General features: G+C 48.8%; 1 protein-coding gene across 1 annotated transcript; it reads right to left on the reverse strand.

Moving 5' to 3' along the window:
• Positions 1–309: 309 nt before the first annotated feature.
• Positions 310–27063, reverse strand: LOC144669488 (uncharacterized). Its single transcript, XM_078531958.1, has 7 exons — positions 26964–27063; positions 23598–23927; positions 16854–16972; positions 15489–15563; positions 9683–9757; positions 3163–3255; positions 310–1381 (listed from the first exon to the last, which is right to left on the reverse strand). Exons 1-7 carry the CDS (start codon positions 27013–27015, stop codon positions 1331–1333), a joined length of 795 nt encoding a protein of 264 aa, XP_078388084.1. The 5' UTR covers positions 27016–27063; the 3' UTR covers positions 310–1330.
• Positions 27064–27678: the final 615 nt, after the last annotated feature.

Here is a 27678-nt window from a genome sequence, read left to right on the forward strand (position 1 = left end):
GCCGCTGGCATCGGGCGGGCAGGAGAGATTAGCCAACCCGTGGCCTGCTTGAAATCGCCTCAGTCTGTCCCCAGTAACAGCAGAGAGCGGCTTCAGTCACATTGTCACAGCCCCACCCGTGTCCACAGGGAGATTACCTCTGTCCTTCTAGCTCTCGAAACTTTGACCCCCACCACTCTGCTGCAGCGGGTCTCCCTTCTCTCTCTGGCTATCGCTGGACACTTACCGCTGCCGGGCCCTGAACTGTTGAAGCCACAGGATGACACAGGTTTGGAAAAGTTGTCACTTTCAAGACATCAACAAGCTTCATTTAAAGTAACATCTTTAATGTAGAAAAATGTCTCAAGGTGTTTTTTCAAAATTCATTTATGGGATGTGGGTGTCGCTGGCTGGGCCAGTATTTATTGCCCTTCCCTAATTGCCCTTGAGAAGGTGGTGGTGAGCTGCCTTCTTGAACCGCTGCAGCCCATGTGGTGTAGGTACACCCACAGTGCTGTTAGGGAGGGAGTTCCAGGATTTTGACCCAGCAACAGTGAAGGAACGGCCAATATATTTCCAAATCCGGATGGTGAGTGGCTTGGAGGGGAACTTCCAGGTGGTGGTGTTCCCATCTGTCTGCTGCCCTCGTCCTTCTAGATGGTAGTGGTCGTGGGATTGGAAGCTTCCCAGAGGCATCATTGAAACAAAGGCTTGGCTAAGGAGTTGGGTTTTTGGATGAGGTGAAGAGATGGGGGGGAGAGGACAGGTTTGGAGAGAGAGTGGGGGTGCCCAGACAGCTGAAAGCATGGCAGCAAATGATATGTGTGTGAGCGAGTGTGTGTGTGCACTTTGCCTACTTGTGTGGAAGTGGAAGTCTATCGGTGTGTATACGTGTGTCTCCGTACATCTACAGTCAATCTAATTTTATGAAAATAAAATATGAAGACTTTGAATGGGATTGGGTTGTGAAAGCGGATGGACCATGTCCTGCACCAACAACATGTTGCCATAGGCTCCAGGGCTACGGACCAAGCGCTAGAAAATGGGATTAGTGTAGTCAGGTCTTTGTTGACCTGTGCGGACGTGATGGGCCGAATGGCCTCCTTCTGTGCTGTAAACGTCTATGACTGCACCTATGCCCCGGGGAATCTATCTGCCCCTAAGAGAGGCGGGCAGTCACTTTCGGAGATGGAGGAGGGAACCTGTGTGCCAGTGTTGGAATAGCAGAGTGTGACGTGGGCACAGCATGTGCAATGCCCCACAGGGTATACTGGAGAGTCATGGTGGTCGCTGCCGGGGGGGCGAGGGTGGTTGGGGGCTGTGCTTGGTCCATTTCTCGTCGGAACTGTCTTCAGAAACTCTCGTAAACACAGTCGTAAGCCTCAGCTTCAGCCCCAGCTTCCTGTGAATGAATAGAAACAATCCTCAGCACCCTGCTCTTCAAACAGGGAGGGAAGAAAATACAATGTTAGTGCTTGATTCTCCGGCCAGGATCTCCCTGCGGGCGGCGTCACTCCCAGGCTGGAGGAATCTAGTCGGTCCGAAGATCAATTCTGGATCGGTGTGGAGTTGGCTAATCTCGGCCGGAGGACAGTGGGTTGGTGAAGCCCTCAAAGCCAGCCTTAGTCTCTCTGCACTAGCTGGGAAGAGGCTGCTGGGAACCCAGGCCCAGCCTCCCCTTTACTCTGTCCCAAGTGTAGACAGTTTGATCCTTGCATAACCAATGGGACTTTTCCCATGTCCCACACCAGCTGCCTCTCGCACCCCTGGGCCACAATCCAATCAGTCCGACTATGAGACCACCCAGACAGACACATCCACTGGACAGTGAGACCACCCAGACAGACACATTCACTGGACAGTGAGACCACCCAGACAGACACATTCACTGGACAGTGAGACCACCCAGACAGACACATTCACGGGACAGTGAGACCACCCAGACAGACACATTCACAGGACAGTGAGACCACCCAGACAGACACATTCACTGGACAGCGAGACCACCCAGACAGACACATTCACAGGACAGTGAGACCACCCAGACAGACACATTCACTGGACAGTAGACCACCCAGACAGACACATTCACTGGACAGTAGACCACCCAGACAGACACAGTCACTGGACAGTGAGATCACCCAGACAGACACATTCATGGGACAGTGAGACCACCCAGACAGACACATTCACTGGACAGTGAGACCGCCCAGACAGACACATCCACTGGACAGTGAGACCACCCAGACAGACACATCCACTGGACAGTGAGACTACCCAGACAGACACATTCACGGGACAGTGAGACTACCCAGACAGACACATTCACGGGACAGTGAGACCACCCAGACAGACACATTCACGGGACAGTGAGACCACCCAGACAGACACATTCACAGGACAGAGAGACCACCCAGACAGACACATTCACTGGATAGTGAGGCCACCCAGACAGACACATCCACCTACTAGGGATGGTCCATAAATGCTGGTCTTGCCAGTGACGCCATTATCCTGAGAGTGATAAGAAATGACCGGAACAAGGTTTAAAAGCAGTCGCTTGGTATTACCGAATATGAATATTGTGGTGAAGGGAGACATGTTGCTGAAGATTTTCACCTTGTACTCATCAGGGCAAATGCAAGATTGCCAAATTTCAAACGATCACAATAATTTATTCTACAGGAGAAAAAAAAGTGCTGATTGGTTGGCAAGTTGTGTTTGAAGTGTTGCCATGGAGAAAGCAACAGGGAACTACCGGGTCCCCACGCTCCAATGTAATTCAAAAAAGGTGCAAGGCTTGAACATATTCCTTTTGTTTGCGGAGAACGGGTCCCCAGATAAGAAGATAACCAGACAATCTCCTAATGTGGCTCATTTATGCTTACTCAAAGTGATACATTCACACACGGGGGCCTGTTTTCTGCCAGCAAAAGCAACCTGAATCTTTCCTTAAATTATCTGGTCGCTTAGGGAGCCTATAGTTCCCCATTGCTTTCCCCATGTCAACGCCTCAGCCAATCAGATTAGACTTGCCAACATATCAGCACCCTTACTCCTGTAGTATAAATCGCGGTGATTGTTTGAAATTTGGTATTCTTGTGTTTGTCCCGATGCAAGGTGAAAGATTTCAGCAAGTGTCTCTCCTTTCAGCCAGGTTTAAGGTTTAAAGGTTAGACGCACCACTGATGATTTATTTTTTCTAGGGCGATCGTGGGTGTTGGTTCTCTCAGTGTCAAGGGTGCAGTAAATCGATTTCTGGTGTGCCTGCAAAGCCTGCAGAAAGAGAGGACATGCTGTGATTACACATTTCTACACAACCCGGCCCCAGAGGAACCACATAACACGGCTTAATCCTGACATCAATGGAACTGCACAGTAAAGTGTCCGGTGGAGTCCAGTGTCACTCACTCACATACTCTGGTGGTGGGATTGAAGGAGTGAGCCCCTCGAGCAGCAGTCAGGCAGTGACATGTTGTTGGAATGAAGTCCAAAGCCAGCTCCTTCAGTGCGCTAGAAGGGAGATGTGGGTCGTAAAGAGGGATCAGCGAGCGAGTAAAAATTAGGAAGAAGCAGAAACTTGAATTCACCGAGAAGGGTGTGTAGAGGGTCCAGAGTCAAAATAGCTGGCCCCCCAGAAGTAGGAACTGGACAAAGACTTGAATTCTTACCGGTTGCAAATGCACAGTCTGCTGCCTTGTGATTGTGCAGAACTGACGATGTTGGGTTCGATTCCACTGTGTCCCCCCTTTCCAGTACCAGATTGTGGAGAGCGCAGCATTCAACCACTATCAGCGGCACACGATCTGGGGTGTACCGGAGTGAGCCCCCAAACAGTCCAGGCATTGGAAGTACATCTTGAGAAGACCGATGGTTCTCTCTACCACCGCCCTTGGGGTGGAGTGGCACCTATTGTACCGCGTAAGGGTGATTACAAACTGCCGAATTTCTACTTATTCAATTATATTCTCAACCATCAGCAATCATAAGACCATAAGCCTTAGGAGCAGAAGTAGGCCATTCGGCCCATCGAGTCTGCTCCGCCATTCAATGAGATCGTGGCTGATCTGATAATCCTCAATTCCACTTTCCTGCCTTTTCTCCATAACCCTCGAGTCCCTTACTGATTAAAAATCTGTCTATCTCAACCTTGAATATACTTAATGACCCAGCCTCTACAGCCCTCTGCGGTAAAGAATTCCACAGATTAACTACCCTCTGAGAGAAGAAATTCCTCCTCATCTCTGTCTTAAATGGGTGCCCCCTTACTCTGAGATTATGCCCCCTGGTCCTAGACTCTCCCATAAGGGGAAACAACCTCTCAGCATCAACCCTGTCAAACCTGCTAAGAATCTTATATGTTTCAATAAGGTCGCCTCTCATTTTTCTAAGTTCCAATGAGTTACAGGCCCAACTTACTCAACCTCTCCTCATAAGAAAATCCCTCCATACCCGGGATCAACCTAGTGAACCTTCTCTGGACTGCCTCCAATGCCAGTATATCTTTCCTTAGATAAAGGGACCAAAATTGTTCACAGTATTCTAGATGTGGTCTAACTAGTGCCTTGTATAGTTTTAGCAAGACTTCCCTATTTTTATACTCCATTCCCTTTGAAATAAATGCCAACATTCCATTTGCCTTCCTATTACCTGCTGAACTTGTATGCTAGCTTTTTGGGATTCATGCACAAGGACTCCCAAATCCCTCTGTGCTGAGCTTTCTGCAGTCTTTCTCCATTTAAATAATATTCAGTTCCTCTATTATTCCTGCCAAAGTGCATAACCTCACATTTTCCCACATTATATTCCATCTGCCAAATTTTTGCCCACTCACTTAACCTGTCTATATCCCTCTGTAGACTCTCTGTGTCGTCCTCACCACTTGCCTTCCCACCTATTTTTCTGTCATCCGCTAACTTGGTGATAGTACATTCATTTCCCTCATCCAAGTCATTAATATATATTGTAAATAATTGTGGCCCAGCATTGATCCCTGTGGCACTCCAGGTTGACATCCTGAAAGGGTCCCCTTTATCCCAACTCTCTGTCTTCTATTAGTTAGCCAATCCTCTATCCATGCTAATATACTACCCTCAATACCATGGGCTCTTATTAAGTAGCCTTACGTGCAGTACCTTATCAAACACCTTTTGGAAATGCAAATATATTACATCTACTGGTTCCCCTTTATCTATCCTGCTTGTTACCCCCTCAAATAATTCTAATAAATTTGTCAGGCATGATTTCCCCTTCATGAAGCCATGCTGACTCTGCTTGATTAGATTATGTATTTCTAAATGCTCTGCTATTACATCCTTTATAATAGAGTCTAACATTTTCCCAATGACGGATATTAAGCTAACTGGCCTGTTTTTGTCTCCCTGCCTTTTTGAATAAGGGCGTTATATTGGCAGTTTTCCAATCTTCTGGGACTTTTCCAGAATCTAAGGATTCTTGGAAGATTACTACCAGCGCATCCGCTATCTCTGTAGCTACTTCCTTTAATATCCTAGGATGCAACCCATCAGGTCCAGGGGATTTATCAGCCATTAGTTTCCCTAGTATTTTTTCTTCAGTGATAGTTATTGTATTTATTTCTTGCCTCCCTTTTGCCCCTTGATTATTTAGTATTTTTGGAATGCTATTAGTGTCCTCTACTGTGAAGACTGACGCAAAGTATTTATTTAAATCCTCTGCCATTTCCTGATTCCCCATTATTATTTCCCCAGCCTCATTCTCTAAGGGGATTATGTTCACTTTGGTCTCTCTATTCCTTTTTATATGTTTAAAGAAGCTCTTACTGTCTGTTTTTATATTACTTGCTAGTTTACCCTCAAAGATTATTTTCTCTCTCTTGATTATTTTTCTGGTCATCTTTTGTTGGTTTTTTAAAACTTTCCCAATCCTCAGGCTTACCACTAATCTTTGCCACATTGTATGTTTTTCTTTCAATCTGAAACTATCCTTAACTTCCTTGGTTAACCATGGTTGGTTTATTTCCTTCCTTGAATTATTCTTCCTCACTGGGATATGTCTTTGTTGTGAGTCATGAACTATTTTCTTAAACGTCTTCCATTGTTCATCAACCGTCTCTGTAAATATTGACACACTCCCCGGGGACCCTCTGTAAATACTGACACACTCCCCGGGGACCCTCTGTAAATACTGACACACTCCCCGGGGACCCCCTGTAAATACAGACACACTCCCAGGGACCCTCTGTAAATACTGACACACTCCCCGGGACCCTCTGTAAATACTGACACACTCCCCGGGACCCCCTGTAAATACAGACATACTCCCAGGGACCCTCTGTAAATACTGACACACTCCCAGGGACCCTCTGTAAACACTGACACACTCCCAGGGACCCTCTGTAAATGAGCTGGAAATGGACCACTAAATCCAAGGTCAGTGACACTGAGGCTGGGATTTTCTGTGTCTGCTGGCGTTAGGTAAGTTCTGTGGCCTGAGTGGACAATGTGGTGAGAAGGCCAGAAATCAGTTTCACGATGTCATGAAACCAGTTAGTGGCCGTCTGCTCCACCTGTTAATGTCGGGTTGTGTTTCCGGCCATTGGATGTTGTGAGCCTCATTGTAAAACATCTGCATTATAAGGCCAGCCCACCGGACTCATACCCCCCACTGGATTGTCCGTCCACATCAGCGGGGGAACACGCCAACGCGTTTCACAACAACCCGCACCCCGTGGGCTGCACCTCACCCTGGACTTCAAGTCAGCCCTCGCAGTCATCAGCGCCAGGCTTCACAGACCCAGCACCACATCACGGGCAAGTCTCTGCCCACCAGATCAGCCACATGTGGGGGGCTTTCCAATGGCTGCTGGGCTAGGGCTTGCTTGGGGAAGGGGGAGAAGTGGCCTCAGGCAAGGTAAGAGGCTGCAGGAGGAGAGCTGTACTGGGGAAGTGGGGTATCCCAGGGTGTGTGTGGGGCACATGTTGATCTGTGCAAGTGGCCTCAAGATGGTGAGGGCTGTCTCCAGAGGAGATGAGGCCAGATGGAGATGTGAGGGTGTGTGTGAGAGAGAATGAGTGGTGATGTCCCTTGAGCTGGCAGTGAGTGAGATGCCAGTGAATGTGCAATGGGCTGGGTTTAGTGATGAGATGGTTGCCTTACCCTGGCTGCACAGATGAGATCATTCACCCTCTATCTGCACTGGATGGCCAACATCTTCTGTGCAGCATTGGCACTGATCACCACTGCCATCGCCCACCAAGACACAATGGTGATGAAAATGTCGTTTTGCCCGCCCACTACCGCACTTAGTGCAAATCTGGGACGATTCTGCCCTGAGTCTAAAACATGGATAAACCTCTGTTACTCTCAAAATTATACACTCCTAGCTTCTGTTACTCTTTATATAACGAACTATATAACACATTTCCCTTTATGCACTCTCCAAATAACACATTCCTCTTTAAGGAGGAGGTTTTTCTGGTACGGGTTAGATACTCACCAAGGCAAAATGTTGCCAGACCACAAGCTGAACCTATTAGGTGATGACGGAGATATTGAATATGATGGACAAAACAATGCATGTCAGGTTATGCTGAAGCTTTATAAAGATTTGGTCGGGCCACAATTGTGTCCAGTTCTGGGGACCACACTTCAGGGAGTATGCGAGAGTCCTTCAGATGGCGAAGGGGAGGTTCAGTAGAAGGGGTTTCAGGGCCGGGAGTGTTTTAGCTACGAGGTTGGGTTGGGGAAGCTGGGGTTGTTCTCCTTGGAGCAAAGGAGGTCGAGGGGAGATTTGACAGAGGCGGACAAGATAATGACAGGTTTGGATAAGATAGAGAAAGGGAAGCTGCATCTATGAGTCAACGGTACAAGGATTAGGGGGACAGATTCCAGGTTTCGGGTAAGAGGCGACAGGGACGGGAGGACATTTTTACACAGCACGAGGTAATGACCTGGAACTCGCTGCCTACGAGGGCGATGGGCACAGAGACAGTCAGTGATTTCAGAAGGGACTTGGATGGGAACTTGGAGGGAATGAACTTGCAGGGCCACAGGGACAGAGCAGGGGAATGAGACTGACTGGATTGCTCTGCTGGGAAGCCAGCAATGATTCAATGGGCAGGATTTTACCGTTGGCGAGCGGGGGCAGGGCCTGATCGCCGACGCGGGATGATGTCGGGCAGAACCCCCGACGTCATCCCGTCCCATTTAAATTTTCAGGAAGGCGGGGGCGCAGCCAAATCAGCTGTGAGCCCGCCAACCTGTCAATGGCCAATGGAGGCCATTGACAGGGTCAATTAACCAATTAAAGGACCTGCCCGTCCAACCTTAAGGCTGGCGGGTCGGCCAGGAGCCCCGGCGGCAAATAGAGAAAACATGAAACCTCATCCAGCGGCGGGATGAGGTCTCATGCAGGGTTTTAAAAAGTTTAATAAAGTTGTTATGGAAATTATGAACATGTCCCAACTCATGTGAGGGGGACATGTAAGGGACTTTTTTTTCTCTATTTTTAATATTTTTAAAAGTCGAGGCGATCTCCCTGAGGCTGCAATTAGCCTCAGGGAGATGTGCGCTCTGCCGTGTGCATGTGTGAAAGAGCGCACTCTCGATTTTAGGGCATCTCCCCCTCCCACCCGCCCGCACAGGGAGTGCAAAGCGCTTCCCGCCGGATGTCACGCTGGGCGGGCCTTAATTGACACGCCCACATAAAATGGCGGTGCGGCCGGCGATCAGGTCCGCACCCACCCGCGATTGGGTCAACTCCGCCAGACCGACGAACGGAAAACTCAGCCCAATGAGTCAACAGGTCCCCTTCTGTGTTGTCATGAATCGATGACTATTACTTTCACTATACACACTCTGTGCCTCTGTTACTCCCTGTGTAACACACTCCGTGCCTCTGTTACTCCCTGTGTAACACACTCCGTGCCTCTGTTACTCCCTGTGTAACACACTCCGTGCCTCTGTTACTCCCTGTGTAACACACTCCGTGCCTCTGTTACTCCCTGTGTAACACACTCCGTGCCTCTGTTACTCCCTGTGTAACACACTCCGTGCCTCTGTTACTCCCCGTGTAACACACTCTGTGCTTCTATTACTCCCTGTGTAACACACTCCGTGCCTCTGTTACTCCCTGTGTAACACACTCCGTGCCTCTGTTACTCCCTGTGTAACACACTCCGTGCCTCTGTTACTCCCTGTGTAACACACTCCGTGCCTCTGTTACTCCCTGTGTAACACACTCCGTGCCTCTGTTACTCCCTGTGTAACACACTCCGTGCCTCTGTTACTCCCTGTGTAACACACTCCGTGCCTCTGTTACTCGCTGTGTAACACACTCTGTGCCTCTGTTACTCCCTGTGTAACACACTCTGTGCCCCTGTTACTCCCTGTGTAACACACTCTGCGCCTCTGTTACTTCCTGTGTAACACAATCCGTGCCTCTGTTACTCCCTGTGTAACACACTCCGTGCCTCTGTTACTCCCTGTGTAACACACTCTGTGCCTCTGTTACTCCCTGTGTAACACACTCCGTGCCTCTGTTACTCCCCGTGTAACACACTCTGTGCTTCTATTACACCCACAATCTTTGTTACTCTTCACACTTGGCATTACAGCCACGGCGCGCGCGTGCGTACACACACACACACACACACACACACACACACACTGACGTAGGGACTGATTCTGTGTAACCTGGTGACCTGTCGAACAGTGTACTTACCATGTATGCATTGTCAGTATCAGTTGCCGCTGCACAATGCGATTGGTTCTCTTGCTGAGGTTTAGACGGCGGCACCTAGAAAATAGGGAGACCCAGTGTCAAAAATATGTCCGAACAAAACGTTTTGTGCTGATCCTTTTAACATAGCGCCTGTTTGCAACTGAATAGGAGAAATAAAAGTTAATATTGATTACAAACTGTAACACCTGCTGCGAATGTTGACCCCAAACAGTAAACCGCTCCTGGGAATATTGATTACAAACAGCAACGCCTCCTGGGAATATTGATTACAAACTGTAAGCACTTTCTGGGAATATTGATTACAAACTGTAAACCCCTCCTGGGAATATTGATTACAAACTGTAAACCCCTCCTGGGAATATTGATTACAAACTGTAAACCCCTCCTGGGAATATTGATTACAAACTGTAAACCCCTCCTGTGGAATATTGATTACAAACTGTAATCCCCCTCCTGTGGAATATTGATTACAAACTGTAAACCCCTCCTGTGGAATATTGATTACAAACTGTAAACACCTCCTGTGGAATATTGATTACAAACTATAAACACCTCCTGTGGAATATTGATTACAAACTGTAAACACCTCTTGTGGAATATTGATTACACACTGTAAACCCCTCCTGTGGAATATTGATTACAAACTGTAAACACCTCTTGTGGAATATTGATTACAAACTGTAAACCTCTCCTGTGGAATATTGATTACAAACTATAAACACCTCCTGTGGAATATTGATTACAAACTGTAAACCCCTCCTGTGGAATATTGATTACAAACTGTAAACCCCTCCTGTGGAATATTGATTACAAACTGTAAACACCTCTTGTGGAATATTGATTACAAACTGTAAACCCCTCCTGTGGAATATTGATTACAAACTGTAAACCCCTCCTGTGGAATATTGATTACAAACTGTAACACCTCCTGTGGAATATTGATTACAAACTGTAACACCTCCTGGTGAATATTGATGACAAACTGTAAACCCCTCCTGGGAATATTGATTACAAACTGTAAACCCCTCCTGTGGAATATTGATTACAAACTGTAAGCCCCTCCTGTGGAATATTGATTACAAACTGTAAACACCTCTTGTGGAATATTGATTACAAACTGTAAACCCCTCCTGTGGAATATTGATTACAAACTGTAAACCCCCTCCTGTGGAATATTGATTACAAACTGTAAATGCTTCTTGGGAATATTGATTACAAACTGTAAATGCTTCCTGGAAATATTGATTACAAACTGTAAACCCCTCTTGTGGAATATTGATTACAAACTGTAAACCCCTCCTGTGGAATATTGATTACAAACTGTAAATGCTTCCTGTGGAATATTGATTACAAACTGTAAATGCTTCTTGGGAATATTGATTACAAACTGTAAATGCTTCCTGGAAATATTGATTACAAACTGTAAACCCCTCTTGTGGAATATTGATTACAAACTGTAAACCCCCTCCTGTGAAATATTGATTACAAACTGTAAACCCCTCCTGTGAAATATTGATTACAAACTGTAAACCCCTCCTGTGAAATATTGATTACAAACTGTAAACCCCTCCTGTGGAATATTGGTTACAAACTGTAAACACCCTCCTGTAGAATATTGATTACAAACTGTAAACGCTTCCTGTGGAATATTGATTACAAACTGTAAACCCCCTCCTGTGGAATATTGATTACAAACTGTAAACCCCTCCTGTGGAATATTGATTACAAACTGTAAACACCCTCCTGTAGAATATTGATTACAAACTGTAAACCCCTCCTGTGGAATATTGATTACAAACTGTAAACCCCCTCCTGTGGAATATTGATTACAAACTGTAAACCCCTCCTGTGGAATATTGATTACAAACTGTAAACACCTCTTGTGGAATATTGATTACAAACTGTAAACCCCTCCTGTGGAATATTGATTACAAACTGTAAACCCCCTCCTGTGGAATATTGATTACAAACTGTAAACCCCTCCTGTGGAATATTGATTACAAACTGTAAACCCCTCTTGTGGAATATTGATTACAAACTGTAAACCCCTCCTGTGGAATATTGATTACAAACTGTAAACCCCTCCTGTGGAATATTGATTACAAACTGTAAACCCCTCTTGTGGAATATTGATTACAAACTGTAAACCCCTCCTGTGGAATATTGATTACAAACTGTAACACCTCCTGTGGAATATCGATTACACACTGTAAACCCCTCCTGTGGAATATTGATTACAAACTGTAAACCCCTCCTGTGGAATATTGATTACAAACTGTAAACCCCCTCCTGTGGAATATTGATTACAAACTGTAAACCCCTCCTGTGGAATATCGATTACACACTGTAAACCCCTCCTGTGGAATATTGATTACAAACTGTAAACACCTCCTGTGGAATATCGATTACACACTGTAAACCCCTCCTGTGGAATATTGATTACAAACTGTAAACCCCTCCTGTGGAATATTGATTACAAACTGTAAACCCCCTCCTGTGGAATATTGATTACAAACTGTAAACACCTCCTGTGGAATATCGATTACAAACTGTAACACCTCCTGTGGAATATCGATTACACACTGTAAACCCCTCCTGTGGAATATTGATTACAAACTGTAAACCCCTCCTGTGGAATATTGATTACAAACTGTAAACCCCCTCCTGTGGAATATTGATTACAAACTGTAAACCCCTCCTGTGGAATATCGATTACACACTGTAAACCCCTCCTGTGGAATATTGATTACAAACTGTAAACACCTCCTGTGGAATATCGATTACAAACTGTAAACGCTTCCTGTGGAATATTGATTACAAACTGTAAACCCCCTCCTGTAGAATATTGATTACAAACTGTAAACCCCTCCTGTGGAATATTGATTACAAACTGTAAACCCCCTCCTGTGGAATATTGATTACAAACTGTAAACCCCTCCTGTGGAATATCGATTACAAACTGTAAACACCTCCTGTGGAATATTGATTACACACTGTAAACCCCTCCTGTGGAATATTGATTACAAACTGTAAACCCCTCCTGTGGAATATTGATTACAAACTGTAACACCTCCTGTGGAATATCGATTACACACTGTAAACCCCTCCTGTGGAATATTGATTACAAACTGTAAACCCCTCCTGTGGAATATTGATTACAAACTGTAAACCCCCTCCTGTGGAATATTGATTACAAACTGTAAACCCCTCCTGTGGAATATCGATTACACACTGTAAACCCCTCCTGTGGAATATTGATTACAAACTGTAAACACCTCCTGTGGAATATCGATTACACACTGTAAACCCCTCCTGTGGAATATTGATTACAAACTGTAAACCCCTCCTGTGGAATATTGATTACAAACTGTAAACCCCCTCCTGTGGAATATTGATTACAAACTGTAAACACCTCCTGTGGAATATCGATTACAAACTGTAAACCCCTCCTGTGGAATATCGATTACAAACTGTAAACACCTCCTGTGGAATATTGATTACAAACTGTAAACACCTCCTGTGGAATATTGATTACAAACTGTAACACCTCCTGTGGAATATCGATTACAAACTGTAAACCCCTCCTGTGGAATATTGATTACAAACTGTAAACACCTCCTGTGGAATATTGATTACAAACTGTAACACCTCCTGTGGAATATCGATTACAAACTGTAAACCTCTCCTGTGGAATATTGATTACAAACTGTAACACCTCCTGTGGAATATCGATTACAAACTGTAAACCCCTCCTGTGGAATATTGATTACAAACTGTAACACCTCCTGTGGAATATTGATTACAAACTGTAAACCCCTCCTGTGGAATATCGATTACAAACTGTAAACACCTCCTGTGGAATATTGATTACAAACTGTAACACCTCCTGTGGAATATCGATTACAAACTGTAAACCTCTCCTGTGGAATATTGATTACAAACTGTAACACCTCCTGTGGAATATTGATTACAAACTGTAACACCTCCTGTGGAATATTGATTACAAACTGTAAACCCCTCCTGTGGAATATTGATTACAAACTGTAAACCCCTCCTTCGAAAGGTCGAATAGGGCTGATTTTTTTTTAAGGTTTTTATTTGTTTTCGGATCCAATCGGAGAATTTATTCACTAACATAAAAACTGCAGATGCTGGAGACAGGAAATAAAAACGGAAAGTGCCGGTAAACTTCTGCAGCACCTGTGGTGAGAGAAGAAAGCTAATGTTTTGAGTCCAGTATATCCAAACGTTAACTCTGTTGCTCTCTCCGCAGATGCTGCCAGAGCTGCTGGGCATTTCCTTTTTATTGGAGAATATATCCGTGCAGTTTATCTGTGGGCAGGATTTGATGTCCGGTGTGCATGGGCAGGCCTGACACGCCCCAGTGTAATAAGACGCACAGTAATGTTGGGCGTGTGTCCCGTCATCGCACACTCGTGTGATATTCCGTTCGGCGGGTGGGCACCAGAGTCGGTTGAGTGCCCGCCGATAATTAAAAGGCCTTTTAAGGCCATTAACGAGCTAATTAAATTAAATTCTACACTACCCGTCCGACCTTACAGTCGGTGGGCAGGCAAAAAGGCCAAGCAGCCTTTACATTTTTTAGGAAACATCATCCACGGGCGGGATGAGGTTTCCTAAAGCAAATAAACATGAAATAAAAACTTTATTTTGGAATTAAAAACATGTCCCAGCTCATGTGAGGCCCAGCGATTGAGGCTCTCTCTCTCTCTCTCACGCGCATGTGCCAACTGCGCGCTAGGCCCGGCTCTCCCTCCTCCCCCCCTCTCCCGCACAGGTAGCGCTCAGCACTGCCGCTCGCCATCCACACAGGGAGGGCCTTAAAGGGCCCGCGTGAAATCGCGGTTTTCCGACCACCCCCGCCTACTCCCGCTGAGCCCGCCCAACCAGGGCAAAACCCTGCCCTGTGTTTTCTCTGTTGAGTGTATGTTGACTGGATCGCGCAACCCAGGCTGGCGCGCTGCGCAGTACTGAGGGCGTGCTGCACTGTCGGCGATGCAGTCTTTCAGAGGAAACGCTAAACCGAGGCTCGGCCTGCCTTCCCCACCCACCACCCCCCACCCCGTCAGGTGGATGTGAAACCTCCCAGGGCACTTTCCAAAGTAGAGCCGGGGAATTCTCCCCAGCGTCCCCAGGGCCGATATTTACCCCTCAAGCAAGATCATGCAAAACAAACCCTCTGATCATTGTCCCAGGCCGGTGGGGGTGGGTAGAGGGCTGGCGCTGATGTCACCGCGGCGCCGCTGAGCGCTTCCACTGAGCCTCCCGAAGGCTAGACGCCTGTCTCGGGAGAGCTGTGGACCTCCACAGAATAAACAAAACAGCAAAGAAGATGCTGCAAAATATGTCCAGGCAGCACAATCACACATCTGGAAACATACCTCAAAAAAAAACACACACAGTCCCCAGATATCTCTCTCTTTATTTTGTTTCCCCACGGAGAATTCATCCCGCCCTGGATCGAGGTTCGAGTGAAAACGTGAAGGCCGTCCGGCCAACCCTAAAGAGTGGACGGGCCACGAGAAATCGCTTTCAACTGCCTCCTTCAAGGGCTTACTTGCCCCTTAATTGTCGGGCGGGTTGTGCCTCTGACTGCCGGGCGCGCTCCCGCCGATCTGAAGGTTACTCACACGCTCGGGATGACGTTTGGACGCTCGCCCGGTGTCGTCTCGCGCTATTTCACGCGGGTTTGGGTCGGGTTTCCGTCTGCCCGCGAGGCTGGGTCTCTGGTAGCCCCCTCGCCCATACTGTACTCTGTACCTACCCGGTTTGTGGGAGAATTCTGCGGAGGGTCTGGAGCAGTGGGTTTCATCAGATGAGCTCTACACGAGTAACAGGTCTGAAATGGAGACAATGTGATGAGCTACGTGCCTTAAATATTGTGAGAGCCACAAGGGTTCGGTCATTCAACCCTGCCACCATGTTGTGTCAGTCTGTTATTTAAAGCACTTTGTTTTATAGTTTGCAACTTCCTGTCATCCCTCCAGATCTCCTCCTCAATATTCGATCTTTCAATGATCCACTGGGGCAAGGAAATTCCACAGTTTCAGACCTCATTGTCACAGCAAATTCAAAATTTCATCCTGCTTTCAAAGATCTCCATCGTCTCACCCAGTCCAACCATGGCAATCTCCTAAAGCCTTAAACCTCATGTCTACTGATCCTTTCCTGACCCTAGGATAATCTCTGTTTTCCACTCTTTTAACACTAGGATAATCCCAGTCTCCCAGTCTCTCTAATGCTGGGATAATCCCAGTTTTTCTAACGTGAGATACTCCCAGTATCCACATCTCTCTAATGCTGGGATAATCCCAGTTTCCCAAGATTTCTAACACTGGGATAATTCGAGTCTCCCAGTCTCTCTAATGCTGGGATAATCCCAGTCTCCCAGTCTCTCTAACATGGGATAAACCTGGTCTCCCAGTCTCTCTAACATGGGATAATCCCAGTCTCCCAATCTCTCTAACATGGGATAATCCCAGTCTCCCAATCTCTCTAACAGGGGATAAACCTGCTCTCCCAGTCTCCCTAACATGGGATAATCCCAGTCTCTCTAACATGGCATAATCCCAGTCTCCCAGTCTCTCTAAAATGGGATAATCCCAGTCTCCCAGTCTCTCTAACATGGGATAATCCCAGTCTCCCAGTCTCTCTAAAATGGGATAATCCCAGTCCCCCAGTCTCTCTAACAGGGGATAATCCCAGTCTCCCAGTCTCTCTAACATGGGATAATCCCAGTCTCCCAGTCTCTCTAACATGGGATAAACCTGGTTTCCCAGTCTCTCTAACAGGGGATAATCCCAGTCTCCCAGTCTCTCTAAAATGGGATAATCCCAGTCTCTCTAACATGGGATAATCCCAGTCTCCCAGTCTCTCTAAAATGGGATAATCCCAGTCTCCCAGTCTCTCTAACAGGGGATAATCCCAGTCTCCCAGTCTCTCTAACATGGGAAAATCCTGGTCTCCCAGTCTCTCTGACATGGGATATTCCTGGTCTCCGAGTCTCTCTAACAGGGGATAATCCCAGTCTCCCAGTCTCTCTAACATGGGATATTCCCGGTCTCCCAGTCTCTCTAGTCCTCCTTCCCCAGTCCCATGCAGTGGCTGCTGATTCCTGCTGTTCACTGACCTTCCTTTTGATGAGGATAATCGATGTGACAGACACACTGTACAGTGCCAGGATCGCGCAAATGCCGGCAAAGAGATGGCTAAACATCTGCGGAGACTCCACGTAAACATTAACTGCATCTGGAGAGGGAAAACACACATGAGTCAGACTTGCTGGCCCGGGAGGGTGCAGACAGGGCCGGCGGGTGGTAATGTAAGAATCTGGGCGATGGTTCTGGGTGCCACACTTTCAGGAGGACGTCAAAGTTTAAGAGAGTGGGGGGGAGATTCACCAGGCTGGTACCGGGGGATGAGGGACTTCATTTATGTGGAGAGACTAGAGAAAGTGGGATTGTTCTCACTAGAGCATTCGAAGAGGGGATTGAATCAAGGTGTTCAAAATCTGAGGGGGTTAAAAAGGGAGAATCTGTTTCAAGTGACAGGAAGGTCGGTACCTGGGAGGCAAAGATTAAGATGAGTGACAAAACCACCAGAGGGGGAGAGGAGGAGAATTATTTATCCACAGAGAGTTGTTGTGATCTCAAATGCGTTGCCTGACAGGGCGATGGAAGGAGATTCAATGTTAACTTCCAAGAGGGAATTGGATCATGTTTTTCAAGGAGAAAGCATTCCAGAGGGTTACGGGGAGACAGTGGCTGGGTGGGGCAAATTGGACAGCTCTCCCAGAGGGCTAGCAAAGGCACAGTGGGCCAAATGGCCTCATTCTGTCTGTTAAGTGCTGTTGCGAATATCTAGTTCATGATTCGCATGGTATAGGAAATCATTTTTAGTTTTCGGAATTAAAGTTTAATCTGAAGAAACTCGGGCAAACTAACTGAGAGGCTGAAAGCCGCCCCACTGCACGGTGAGTTACAGCGCACAGCCCCACTCGCCTCGATCGAGGCTGAATACAGCCGCTCTGGCTGGGCAGCAAACTCAGCACAGACCAGGGGCTGAGGTGGTCACTCCATCTCCTTGGCTCGCTGGGGAAGTGCCTGTACCAACAGACCACTCAATGGAACAGGGGAATAAACATGAGACTCTGAAGAAGAGACGTACGGACTCGAAACGTTAACTCTGTTTTTCTCTCTCCACAGAGGCTGCCAGACCTGCAGAGTTTTTCCAGCATTTTCTGTTTTTAAACATCTCTGTTACTGTCTGTGTGAGAAAGAGGTTGTACTTGACTCTGAATGTGTGTGTGTGTGTGTGTTTCTGTGTTTCTTAGTGTTGTGTGTATCTGTGTGTATGTGGTTTCAGTATGTGTGTGTGTGTGTGTGTGCTTTCAGGGTGTGTGTCGGGGGGAGGAGGGTTTCTGCGTGTGTGTTTCTGTGTGTGTGTGTATATATACGCCTGTTGTGTACTTCTGTGTTTCTGTGTGTGGGTTTGTGTGTGTTCGTGTGTGTATGTGTGTTTCGTTATGTTTCTGTGTGTGTGTGTGTTTCTGTGTGTGTCTGTGTTTCGTTGTGTTTCTGTGCGTGTGTGTGTGGTGAGGGGAGGTGGTTTCGGTGTCTGTGTGTGTCAGTGGGTGGGTGTTGTTCATGTTGTGCTGCAGTGGAATACATGCTTTAAATTGGTGATTAAGCACAGTTGTTCCCAATTGGCTACGGATTAGTGAATCATTGCTGGAGTATATAAACCGGTTCACTCTGAGTGTCTGGGAGAGGTGTCAGCTGTGGCTCAGTCCATAGCACCCTTGCCTTTGAATCAGAGGGTTGTGGGTTCGTGTCCCACTCCTAGAAACCAAGAACTGTGATTGTACTCGAAAGAGTTGCAATCTGTGACTGTTGATAACTGGAAAGAGTATCACGCCGCTTAGTGAGGTGGATGAGTCCCAAAAAAAAAAAACCAGAGTGTCTGGGAGGAATCGGGTGAGGCTGTAACTTTACTGTTTTGGAAATAAACCTGTTTTAAGGTACAGGCTAGCTTCAGACTCAAAATATAATTATTGAAATTAGTGTATGTGTGTGGGTGCCTGTCCGACTGTGTGTATCTGTTTGTATGTGTGGGTGTGTGGGTGTCTGTGTGTGTGGGTGTCTGTGTGTGTGGGTGTGTGTGTGTGGGTGTCTGTGTGTGTGGGTGTCTGTGTGTGTGGGTGTGTGTGTGTGGGTGTGTGTGTGTGGGTGTGTGTGTGTGGGTGTGTGTGTGTGGGTGTCAGTGTGTGTATGTGTGTGTGTGTGGGTGTATGTGTGTGTGTGGGTGTATGTGTGTGTGTGGGTGTATGTGTGTGTGTGGGTGTATGTGTGTGGGTGTATGTGTGTGTGTGTGGGTGTCTGTGTGGGTGTCTGCGTGTGTGTGTGTGTGTGGGTGTCTGTGTGTGTGTGTGTGTGTGGGTGTCTGTGTGTGTGTGTGTGTGGGTGTGTCTGTGTGTGTGTGTGTGGGTGTGTGTGTGTGGGTGTGTCTGTGTGTGTGTGTGTGGGTGTCTGTGTGTGTGTGGGTGTCTGTGTGTGTGTGTGTGGGTGTGTGTGTGTGTGTGGGTGTCTGTGTGTGTGTGTGTGTGGGTGTCTGTGTGTGTGTGTGTGTGTGGGTGTCTGTGTGTGTGTATGTGGGTGTCTGTGTGTATGTATGTGTGTGTGGGTGTCTGTGTGTATGTGTGTGTGGGTGTCTGTGTGTATGTGTGTGTGGGTGTCTGTGTGTGTGTGGGTGTCTGTGTGTGTGTGGGTGTCTGTGTGTATGTGTGTGTGTGCGGGTGTCTGTGTGTATGTGTGTGTGGGTGTCTGTGTGTATGTGTGTATGTGTGTGTGGGTGTCTGTAGGCAGTTTGCGTGGTTCAGCAAACAAGGTATAACAGGAAGTGGGGATTTGAACAGTGGGGTGTATAACAGTGGGGGTGGGTGGGGGAGTGTAACAGTGGGGCGGGGGTGGTAGAACTGTGGGGATATAACTGTGAGGGTGCAACAGGGAGGGGTATGACAATGAGGATTTGCCAGTGCAGGGTGGAACACTGAGGGGAGGTAGAACTGTGGGGTATAGCAGTTGTAGGTTTAACAGTGGGGGGTATAAAATGGGGGGTATTACGCTGGGGTGCACAAAAATAGGGTGTATAACACTGGGGGCGGGGGAGGCTATGACTGTGGGGATATAACTGTGAGGAGCAACAGGGAGGGGTCAGACAATGGGAGTTTTCCAGTGCACAGTAGAACACTCGGGGGACGTGGAACTGTGTGGGGTATAGCAGTTGTGGGTTTAACAGTGGGGGCTATAGCAGTGGGTGTACGAGAGTGCGGGGGGTACGAGAGTGCGGGGGGTACGAGAGTGCGGGGGGTACGAGAGTGCGGGGGGTGCGAGTGTGTGGGGGGGTACGAGAGTGCGGGGATGCGGGGGCTGCGAGCGTGCGGGGGCTGCGAGCGTGCGGGGGCTGCGAGCGTGCGGGGGCTGCGAGCGTGCGGGGGCTGCGGGCGTGCGGGGGCTGCGGGCGTGCGGGGGGTGCGAGAGTGCAAGGGGTGCGAGCGTGCGGGGGGTACGAGAGTGCGGGGATGCGGGTGTGCGAGTGTGCGGGGGCTGTGAGCGTGCGAGTGTGCGGGGGCTGCGGGCGTGCGGGGGCTGCGGGCGTGCGGGGTGTACGAGAGTGCGAGGGGTGCGAGCGTGCGGGGGGTACGAGAGTGCGGGGGGTACGAGAGTGCGGGGGGTGCGGGCGTGCGGGGGGTGCGGGGGGTGCGGGCGTGCGGGGGGTGCGGGGGGTGCGGGCGTGCGGGGGGTGCGAGCGTGCGGGGGGTGCGAGCGTGCGGGGGGTGCGGGTGTGTGGGTTTTGACAATAGGGGTGGAATGGTCCCAGAATTACACTATGTGTGGTAACGGGCATGAAAAACAATGTTTTACCCACCGGCTGCAGACAGCTTTCCCGCCGTTTCCCCCGCTTCCTGCTTCAATAGTTATGTGGTCACAGGAAACGTGCTGTATCACTGGCCGACCACCCTTTGAATCACCCGTCACACTGTTACCTCATCGCTTCCGCACTCTGGGTCCATATCTAAACTGCAGCCGCCCACAGTCTCTATGTTAACAGCCTGGGACTGCTCCAGTGAGGACCCGTCACTGGACTGCCTTTTGGAGGCCCACCGTGATGTTCTTCACCCCCCGCTCTGGATGTCGGAGGTCCACCAATCTCACCGCTCCGGCTTGGGAGGCGGTGGCAGTGGTGGTCGGTGCCAATGCTGCACAGAAGAGGTTGGCCATCCAGTGCAGAAAGAGGATGAATGATCTCATCTGTGCCGCCAGGGTAAGGCAACCATCCCATCCCATCACTCTAAACTCATACACGCACAAGCCCATCACACATTCACTGGCATCTCACTCACTGCCAGCTCAAGGGACATCACCACCCATTCTCACACACACACCCTCACATCTCCATCTGGCCTCATCTCCTCTGGAGGCGTACAACAGTCAGGCGTACAACAGTCAGGCGTACAACAGTCGGAGCTAAAGCAGTGAGGGGGCATAACAATCAAAGTTATAATAGTGGGGGATATAACAGTGAGGGGTATAACTGTTGGGGTGTTATAACCTTGGGGGGCTTAACTGTGAGGGTATAACTGGGGGTGTATAATTCTGGGGGGTATGACAGTGGGGGTATAATGGTGAGGGTACAGCGGTGAGGATGGATACAGGGTAATGTGACGAGTTGGATCCAAAATTGGCTCAGCGACAGGAAACAAAGGGTGGTGGTTGATGGGTGAATTTGCGACTGGAAACCGGTTTCCAGTGGTGTTCCACAGGGCTCAGTGTCGGGGCCCTTGCTGTTTGTTGTATATATTAACGATTTGGATGTGGGAGGCATGATTTGGAAGTTTGCAGATGACACAAATCCCCCACCCCACCCCTGCTAGGGCCACCTGTCACACTCGTCCTGCTTTCTACCCTTAATGTCCCCATTAGCACATCCTTTAGCTAATATCACCACCGTCTACACCCCTTTGTCCTTTTGTCTATGACAAAGCGAGGGAATATATAATAAATGGGAAGTTATTAAGAGGGGTTGAGGAAGTGAGAGACCCTTGGAGTGCATGTCCATAGGTCTTTGAAGGTGGCAGGACAGGTGGATAAGGTGGTAAAGAAAGCAGATGGAATGCTTTCCTTTATTGGACGAGTATTGAATGCAAAAGCAGGGATGTAATGTTGGAAATGTATAAAATGCTGGTTAGGCCACAGCTGGGATTTTGTGTACAGTTCTGGTCATCACATTACAGGAGGGACATAATTGCTGTGGAGAGAGTGCAGAGGAGATTTACAAGAATGTTGCCAGGGCTTGAAAATTGAAGCTATGAGGAGAGGTTGGATAGGCTGGGGTTGTTTTCCTTAGAACAAAGGAGGCTGAGGGGTGACCTAATTGAGGTGTGCAAAATTGTGAGGGGCCTAGATGGGGTAGACAGGAAAGACTTGTTTCCTCTAGCTGAGGGGTCAGTTACCAGGTGATTGGTAGGGGGATTAGAGGGGACATGAGGAAAAACTTCTTCACCTAGAGGGCGGTGGGTGTCTGGAATTCGCTGCCTGGTTTGGTGATGGAGGCAGAAACCCCTCAACTCATTTAAAAGGCACCTGGATCTGTATCTAAAGCGCTGTAACCTGTCAGGCTACAGACTGGGTGCTGGAAGGTGGGATTAGAATGGAGGCTAGTTAAAAAATATATATATTTTTCAGGCTGGCACCAACATGATGGGCTGAATGGCCTTTCAGTGCCATAACCTTTTCTGTGCTTCTTTGGTTCTCTAACAGTTAGGGTTACAGCAGTGAGGGGTGTGACAGTGAGGGGGGTGTGACAGTGAGGGGGGTGTATGACAATGAGTGGGGTGGTGTGACAGTGAGGGGGGTGGTGTGACAGTGTCGGGGGTGGTGTGACAGTGTCGGGGGTGGTGTGACAGTGAGGGGGGTGGTGTGACAGTGAGGGGGGTGGTGTGACAGTGAGGGGGGTGGTGTGACAGTGAGGGGGGTGGTGTGACAGTGTCGGGGGTGGTGTGACAGTGTCGGGGGTGGTGTGACAGTGTCGGGGGTGTGTGACAGTGTCGGGGGTGTGTGGCAGTGTCGGGGGTGTGTGGCAGTGAGGGGGGTGGTGTGACAGTGAGGGGGGTGGTGTGACAGTGAGGGGGTGGTGTGACAGTGAGGGGGGTGTATGACAATGAGTGGGGTGGTGTGACAGTGAGGGGGGTGGTGTGACAGTGTCGGGGGTGGTGTGACAGTGTCGGGGGTGGTGTGACAGTGAGGGGGGTGGTGTGACAGTGAGGGGGGTGGTGTGACAGTGAGGGGGGTGGTGTGACAGTGAGGGGGGTGGTGTGACAGTGTCGGGGGTGGTGTGACAGTGTCGGGGGTGGTGTGACAGTGTCGGGGGTGTGTGACAGTGTCGGGGGTGTGTGGCAGTGTCGGGGGTGTGTGACAGTGAGGGGAGTGGTGTGACAGTGAGGGGGGTGGTGTGACAGTGAGGGGGTGGTGTGACAGTGAGGGGGGTGTGTGACAGTGAGGGGGGTGTGTGACAGTGAGGGGGGTGTGTGACAGTGAGGGGGGTGTGTGACAGTGTCGGGGGTGTGTGACAGTGTCGGGGGTGTGTGACAGTGAGGGGGGTGTGTGACAGTGAGGGGGGTGTGTGACAGTGAGGGGGGTGTGTGACAGTGTCGGGGGTGTGTGACAGTGTCGGGGGTGTGTGACAGTGTCGGGGGTGTGTGACAGTGTCGGGGTGTGTGACAGTGTCGGGGGTGTGTAGCAGTGGAAGGTTTAGCAATGAGAGGTATAATAATGGTTGGAACAGGTACTCTGTGATCCATCGCTCTGTTACTTACTTTGCACTCGCAGGAACATTCCTTCTGCCTTTTTGTGGATAGAATCAGCTACTCCTTTGCAATAATACATCCCACTTTCCTCTGTGTTATTCACTCGCAGCTCCCAGCCCTTGGTGAATTTGGGTGAGATTTCTTTTCCTGATGAAGAGGCGATGAGTTTTGAATGGTCCTTGTAAAGATTGACAGTGAATTGAACGGCTGTGGTTGGTGCAGACATGTTGCTTGGCTGATTTCGGCATTTAAACTCACACGGAATTTTCACTGTCTCGTTCACCATGGCCACAATGATTAATCCTTTCTGTTGGATCTCACAATGCAATATTCCCTGACCTTAAAGAAAGCAAATGCTTCTAGTTAGATCCCTCCTCATGTAATAAGACCCAAAACATTGTCTATTTCTCCCTTGCTGCAGCTCAGGTTGACAGGTTGAATACTGGCGGCTGCAGTGAGTGTCCCTGTGGGCCCCCTCTCATCAACCCTTCACCAGGATACTCTTCAGCCCTGACCATTTTGCCGGCGTCAAGGGAACATCAGCTTTGTGAAATACATCACTCAAAAGAATGCAACTAGGGGGGAACAGCACGGGATTAGATACCGAGTAAAGCTCCCTCTACACTGTCCCCATCAAACACTCCCAGGACAGGTACAGCACAGGGTTAGATACAGAGTAAAGCTCCCTCTACACTGTCCCCATCAAACACTCCCAGAGCAGGAACAGCACGGGGTTAGATATAGAGTAAAGCTCCCTCTACACTGTCCCCATCAAACACTCCCAGGACAGGTACAGCACGGGGTTAGATATAGAGTAAAGCTCCCTCTACACTGTCCCCATCAAACACTCCCAGGACAGGTACAGCACGGGGTTAGATACAGAGTAAAGCTCCCTCTACACTGTCCCCATCAAACACTCCCAGGACAGGGAACAGCATGGGGTTAGATACAGAGTAAAGCGCCCTCTTCACTGTCCCCATCAAACACTCCCAGGGCAGGAACAGCACGGGGTTAGATACAGAGTAAAGCGCCCTCTTCACTGTCCCCATCAAACACTCCCAGGGCAGGAACAGCACGGGGTTAGATACAGAGTAAAGCGCCCTCTTCACTGTCCCCATCAAACACTCCCAGGACAGGGAACAGCATGGGGTTAGATACAGAGTAAAGCGCCCTCTACACTGTCCCCATCAAACACTCCCTGACATAAGGAAGATGCAACAATGATGTTCTTGAAATAGAGCTGCAGACATAGTCAAACATGCCAGGAGTCTTCCGAGAAGTGTTATCAAGCAACGTTTATGGGCATTTTTGTAAAATGATGAACTTGTTTCAATCTTCATTCTGAGACTATTGCTGCAGGAACTAACCCCACAACATTAATTGACATGATTCCAGTGTTACTGGGTTGGGTACTATTCCTTTGAGGCTGCAATGACAGAGATCGATTTTGGGGATGGTTGCTTATGCTGGGGTATGAGGAATTGCTCAAACACTCTTCAAAGACTTGCTCTACGGAGCTCAGGCAACTGTTCCAGCTCCCTGCCTTCTTCACCATCCCCCCCACCTCAACCAGGACAACAAGATGAATCTCCTCCTCCAATGTTGGCTTCAAGTTAACCGCTGGGGATCTGACCTTACTGCGCCTGAGCCACTGTGTGGGTTTATAACTGGGGTGGTGAACAAAGCGTTTGAGAGGATACTCCTTGTCCCCGCAGGTTGCCAGGCTCTCGCTAGCTGCGTAGGGTTAAAGACTGTGTAGGGGAAGCATGGGGTAGGTGGGAGGAGGGGTGGGGGAGAGGTGGGACACAAGAATAAAGAAAAGCAGCAGGTGTAGGCCACACAGTCCATCGCGCCTGATCCGCCAATCGATACAATCAGGCCTGGTCTTGGGTTCCAACCCCATTTTTCCACCTGGTCCCCATATCCCTTAATTCCCTGAGCGACCAGAAATCTGTCTATCTCAGCCTTAAACGTATTCAACAGTGGAGCATCCACAACCCTCTGGGGTAGAGAATTCCGAAGATTCGCAAACCCTTTGAGTGAATGTCCTAAATGATCGGCCCCTTATCCCGAGACTGTGGCCCCCGTGTTTTAGATTCCCCGAGCAGTGGAAACAATCTCTCCGTGTCCACCCTGTCAAACCCCTTCTGACTCTTGTACGTTTTTAGTGAGATCGCCTCTCAGCCTCCTAAACTCCAGAGGACGATGGCACAATGTAAAAGCACAAAAGCCAGGAAAATGGGACATGTCCATCCTGCAGAATGCTTATGGGTGACCCTTATTTTTAACCAGCGACCCCCAAGTTCTAGATGTTTTTTTTAAAAATTATTCATTTGTTCATGGGATGTGGGCATTGCTGGAAAACTCTCATCCGTGCATTTGTTACCTCGGGACTTGACTAATCCAAAGCACTGCTAGCTGGTCTTCCACATTCTACCCTCCGTAAACTGAGGGCCATTGAAAATGCTGCTACCCGTGTCCTAGCTCGCACCGAGTCCCGTTCACTCACCATCCTTGTGCTCACTGACCTACATTGGTTCCCTGTCAAGCAACACCTCAATTTTAAAATTCTCCTCCTTGTCTTCAAATCCTTCCATGGCCTCGCCCCTCCCTACCTCTGTAATCTCATCCAGCCCCGCAACCGAGATCTCCGCCCTCCTCTAATTCCGGCCTCTTGTGCACCAGCGATTTTAATCGCCCTGCCATTGGCGGCCGTGCCTTCAGCTGCCTGGGCCCTAAACTCTGGAATTCCCTCCCTACACCTCTCCGCCTCCCTGCCTCTATCTCTCTCTCCCCCTTTAAGAGGCTCCTTAGAACCTCCCTCTCTTTGTCCGAGATTTCGGTCACCCCTGCTTAAACATCTCCTTAGGTGGCTCAATGTCAGAACACGCCTGTGAAGAGCCTTGGGGATGTTTCGCTGCTATATAAATGCAAGCGGTTGTTGTTGGATCACAGGCAGGAGCAGGAACTGTGAGGCAGCAGAGATGGTCGTGTGGTCTGGGGGCCGTAACTATGACATTGAGGCCTGAGTAGAATTTGCTGCTTGTTGCTATGACTCCTCAGAACCAGAATCTGGTTTGACTAGATGGAATTCTTCGTATCCCACTATTTTTGGGAACAAAATTGGGGGCGGGGGGGTGGGGAGGTCATTCCCACTCCCCCAACACACCAATTCCCCCCTTCCTCCTCTTGCTCGCTTTCAAGAGCCGAATTTAAGTTAGACCCAGGCCTCAGGTTACTCCCAGTGCCTCAGGCCCCGAGCTATTACAGCTGGCCCGGGTTAGTCTGGTTCCCAGGAGAGGCAGCTCTGAGGCTGGGAAGCAGCCCCGTGACTTTCCCCATCACCACATGGCCCGTTCAAACGTTGAATCCTACCTTGCTGAAGGTAAAGAATTAGCCAGATCAGGAACCTCACAGTGGGAGACATTCTCCTGCCTCTCGCGGCTCTGTCTGTCTGTCTGTCTCTGTGTGTCTGTGCGTGTGTGTGTGTGAAGAAATCAAAGGAGGATGTTTGTCGTTTCTCCAAGTTCCTTTTTTCTGTGGCCAACACAGAGCATGTGATCATTGTGTAACGTCCCCTTCTCAGGGCCCTGACACATCATCCTGCCGGGAACTTCCTAACCAAGGGCACAGTGGATTTCACAAGGTGAATGTGCGCAGGAAAGCCCATGAACAAATCTACAGCCCCTCCAAGTGCTGGTGAAATGAGCCCAGAGTTTTTTGCCTGTAATTCCCAGCCCTGCATGTTGGCCAGACTTTGCCAGAACTTCCAGTGCCCCATTTTCGGGATGTGAAAGCCCATCAATAGCAGGGCTGCCAACCCTCCAGGTTTGGCCTGGGGGTCTCCAGGAACTGAAGGTCAATCTCCAGGACACTGCTGTGTGCAACCCTGGAGAAAAATCACCAGGACAAGAACACAGGTTGTTTCTTTTTGTCATTTTTTTTTAACCGTTTCTCTTTACCAGATATAAAAATATTGAAAATGTCGGGGGGGGTGGTTGGCTAACAGTCAAGCATCATCCAATTGGGTAAAAGACCCTTTTTGTTTTGCAATTGGCATAAGAAGGGACTACGTCCCAAGGATGGATGT

The sequence above is a fragment of the Cetorhinus maximus genome, chromosome 29 (assembly GCF_964194155.1).
Source record: "Cetorhinus maximus chromosome 29, sCetMax3.hap1.1, whole genome shotgun sequence".
NCBI classification, from domain to species: domain Eukaryota; kingdom Metazoa; phylum Chordata; class Chondrichthyes; order Lamniformes; family Cetorhinidae; genus Cetorhinus; species Cetorhinus maximus.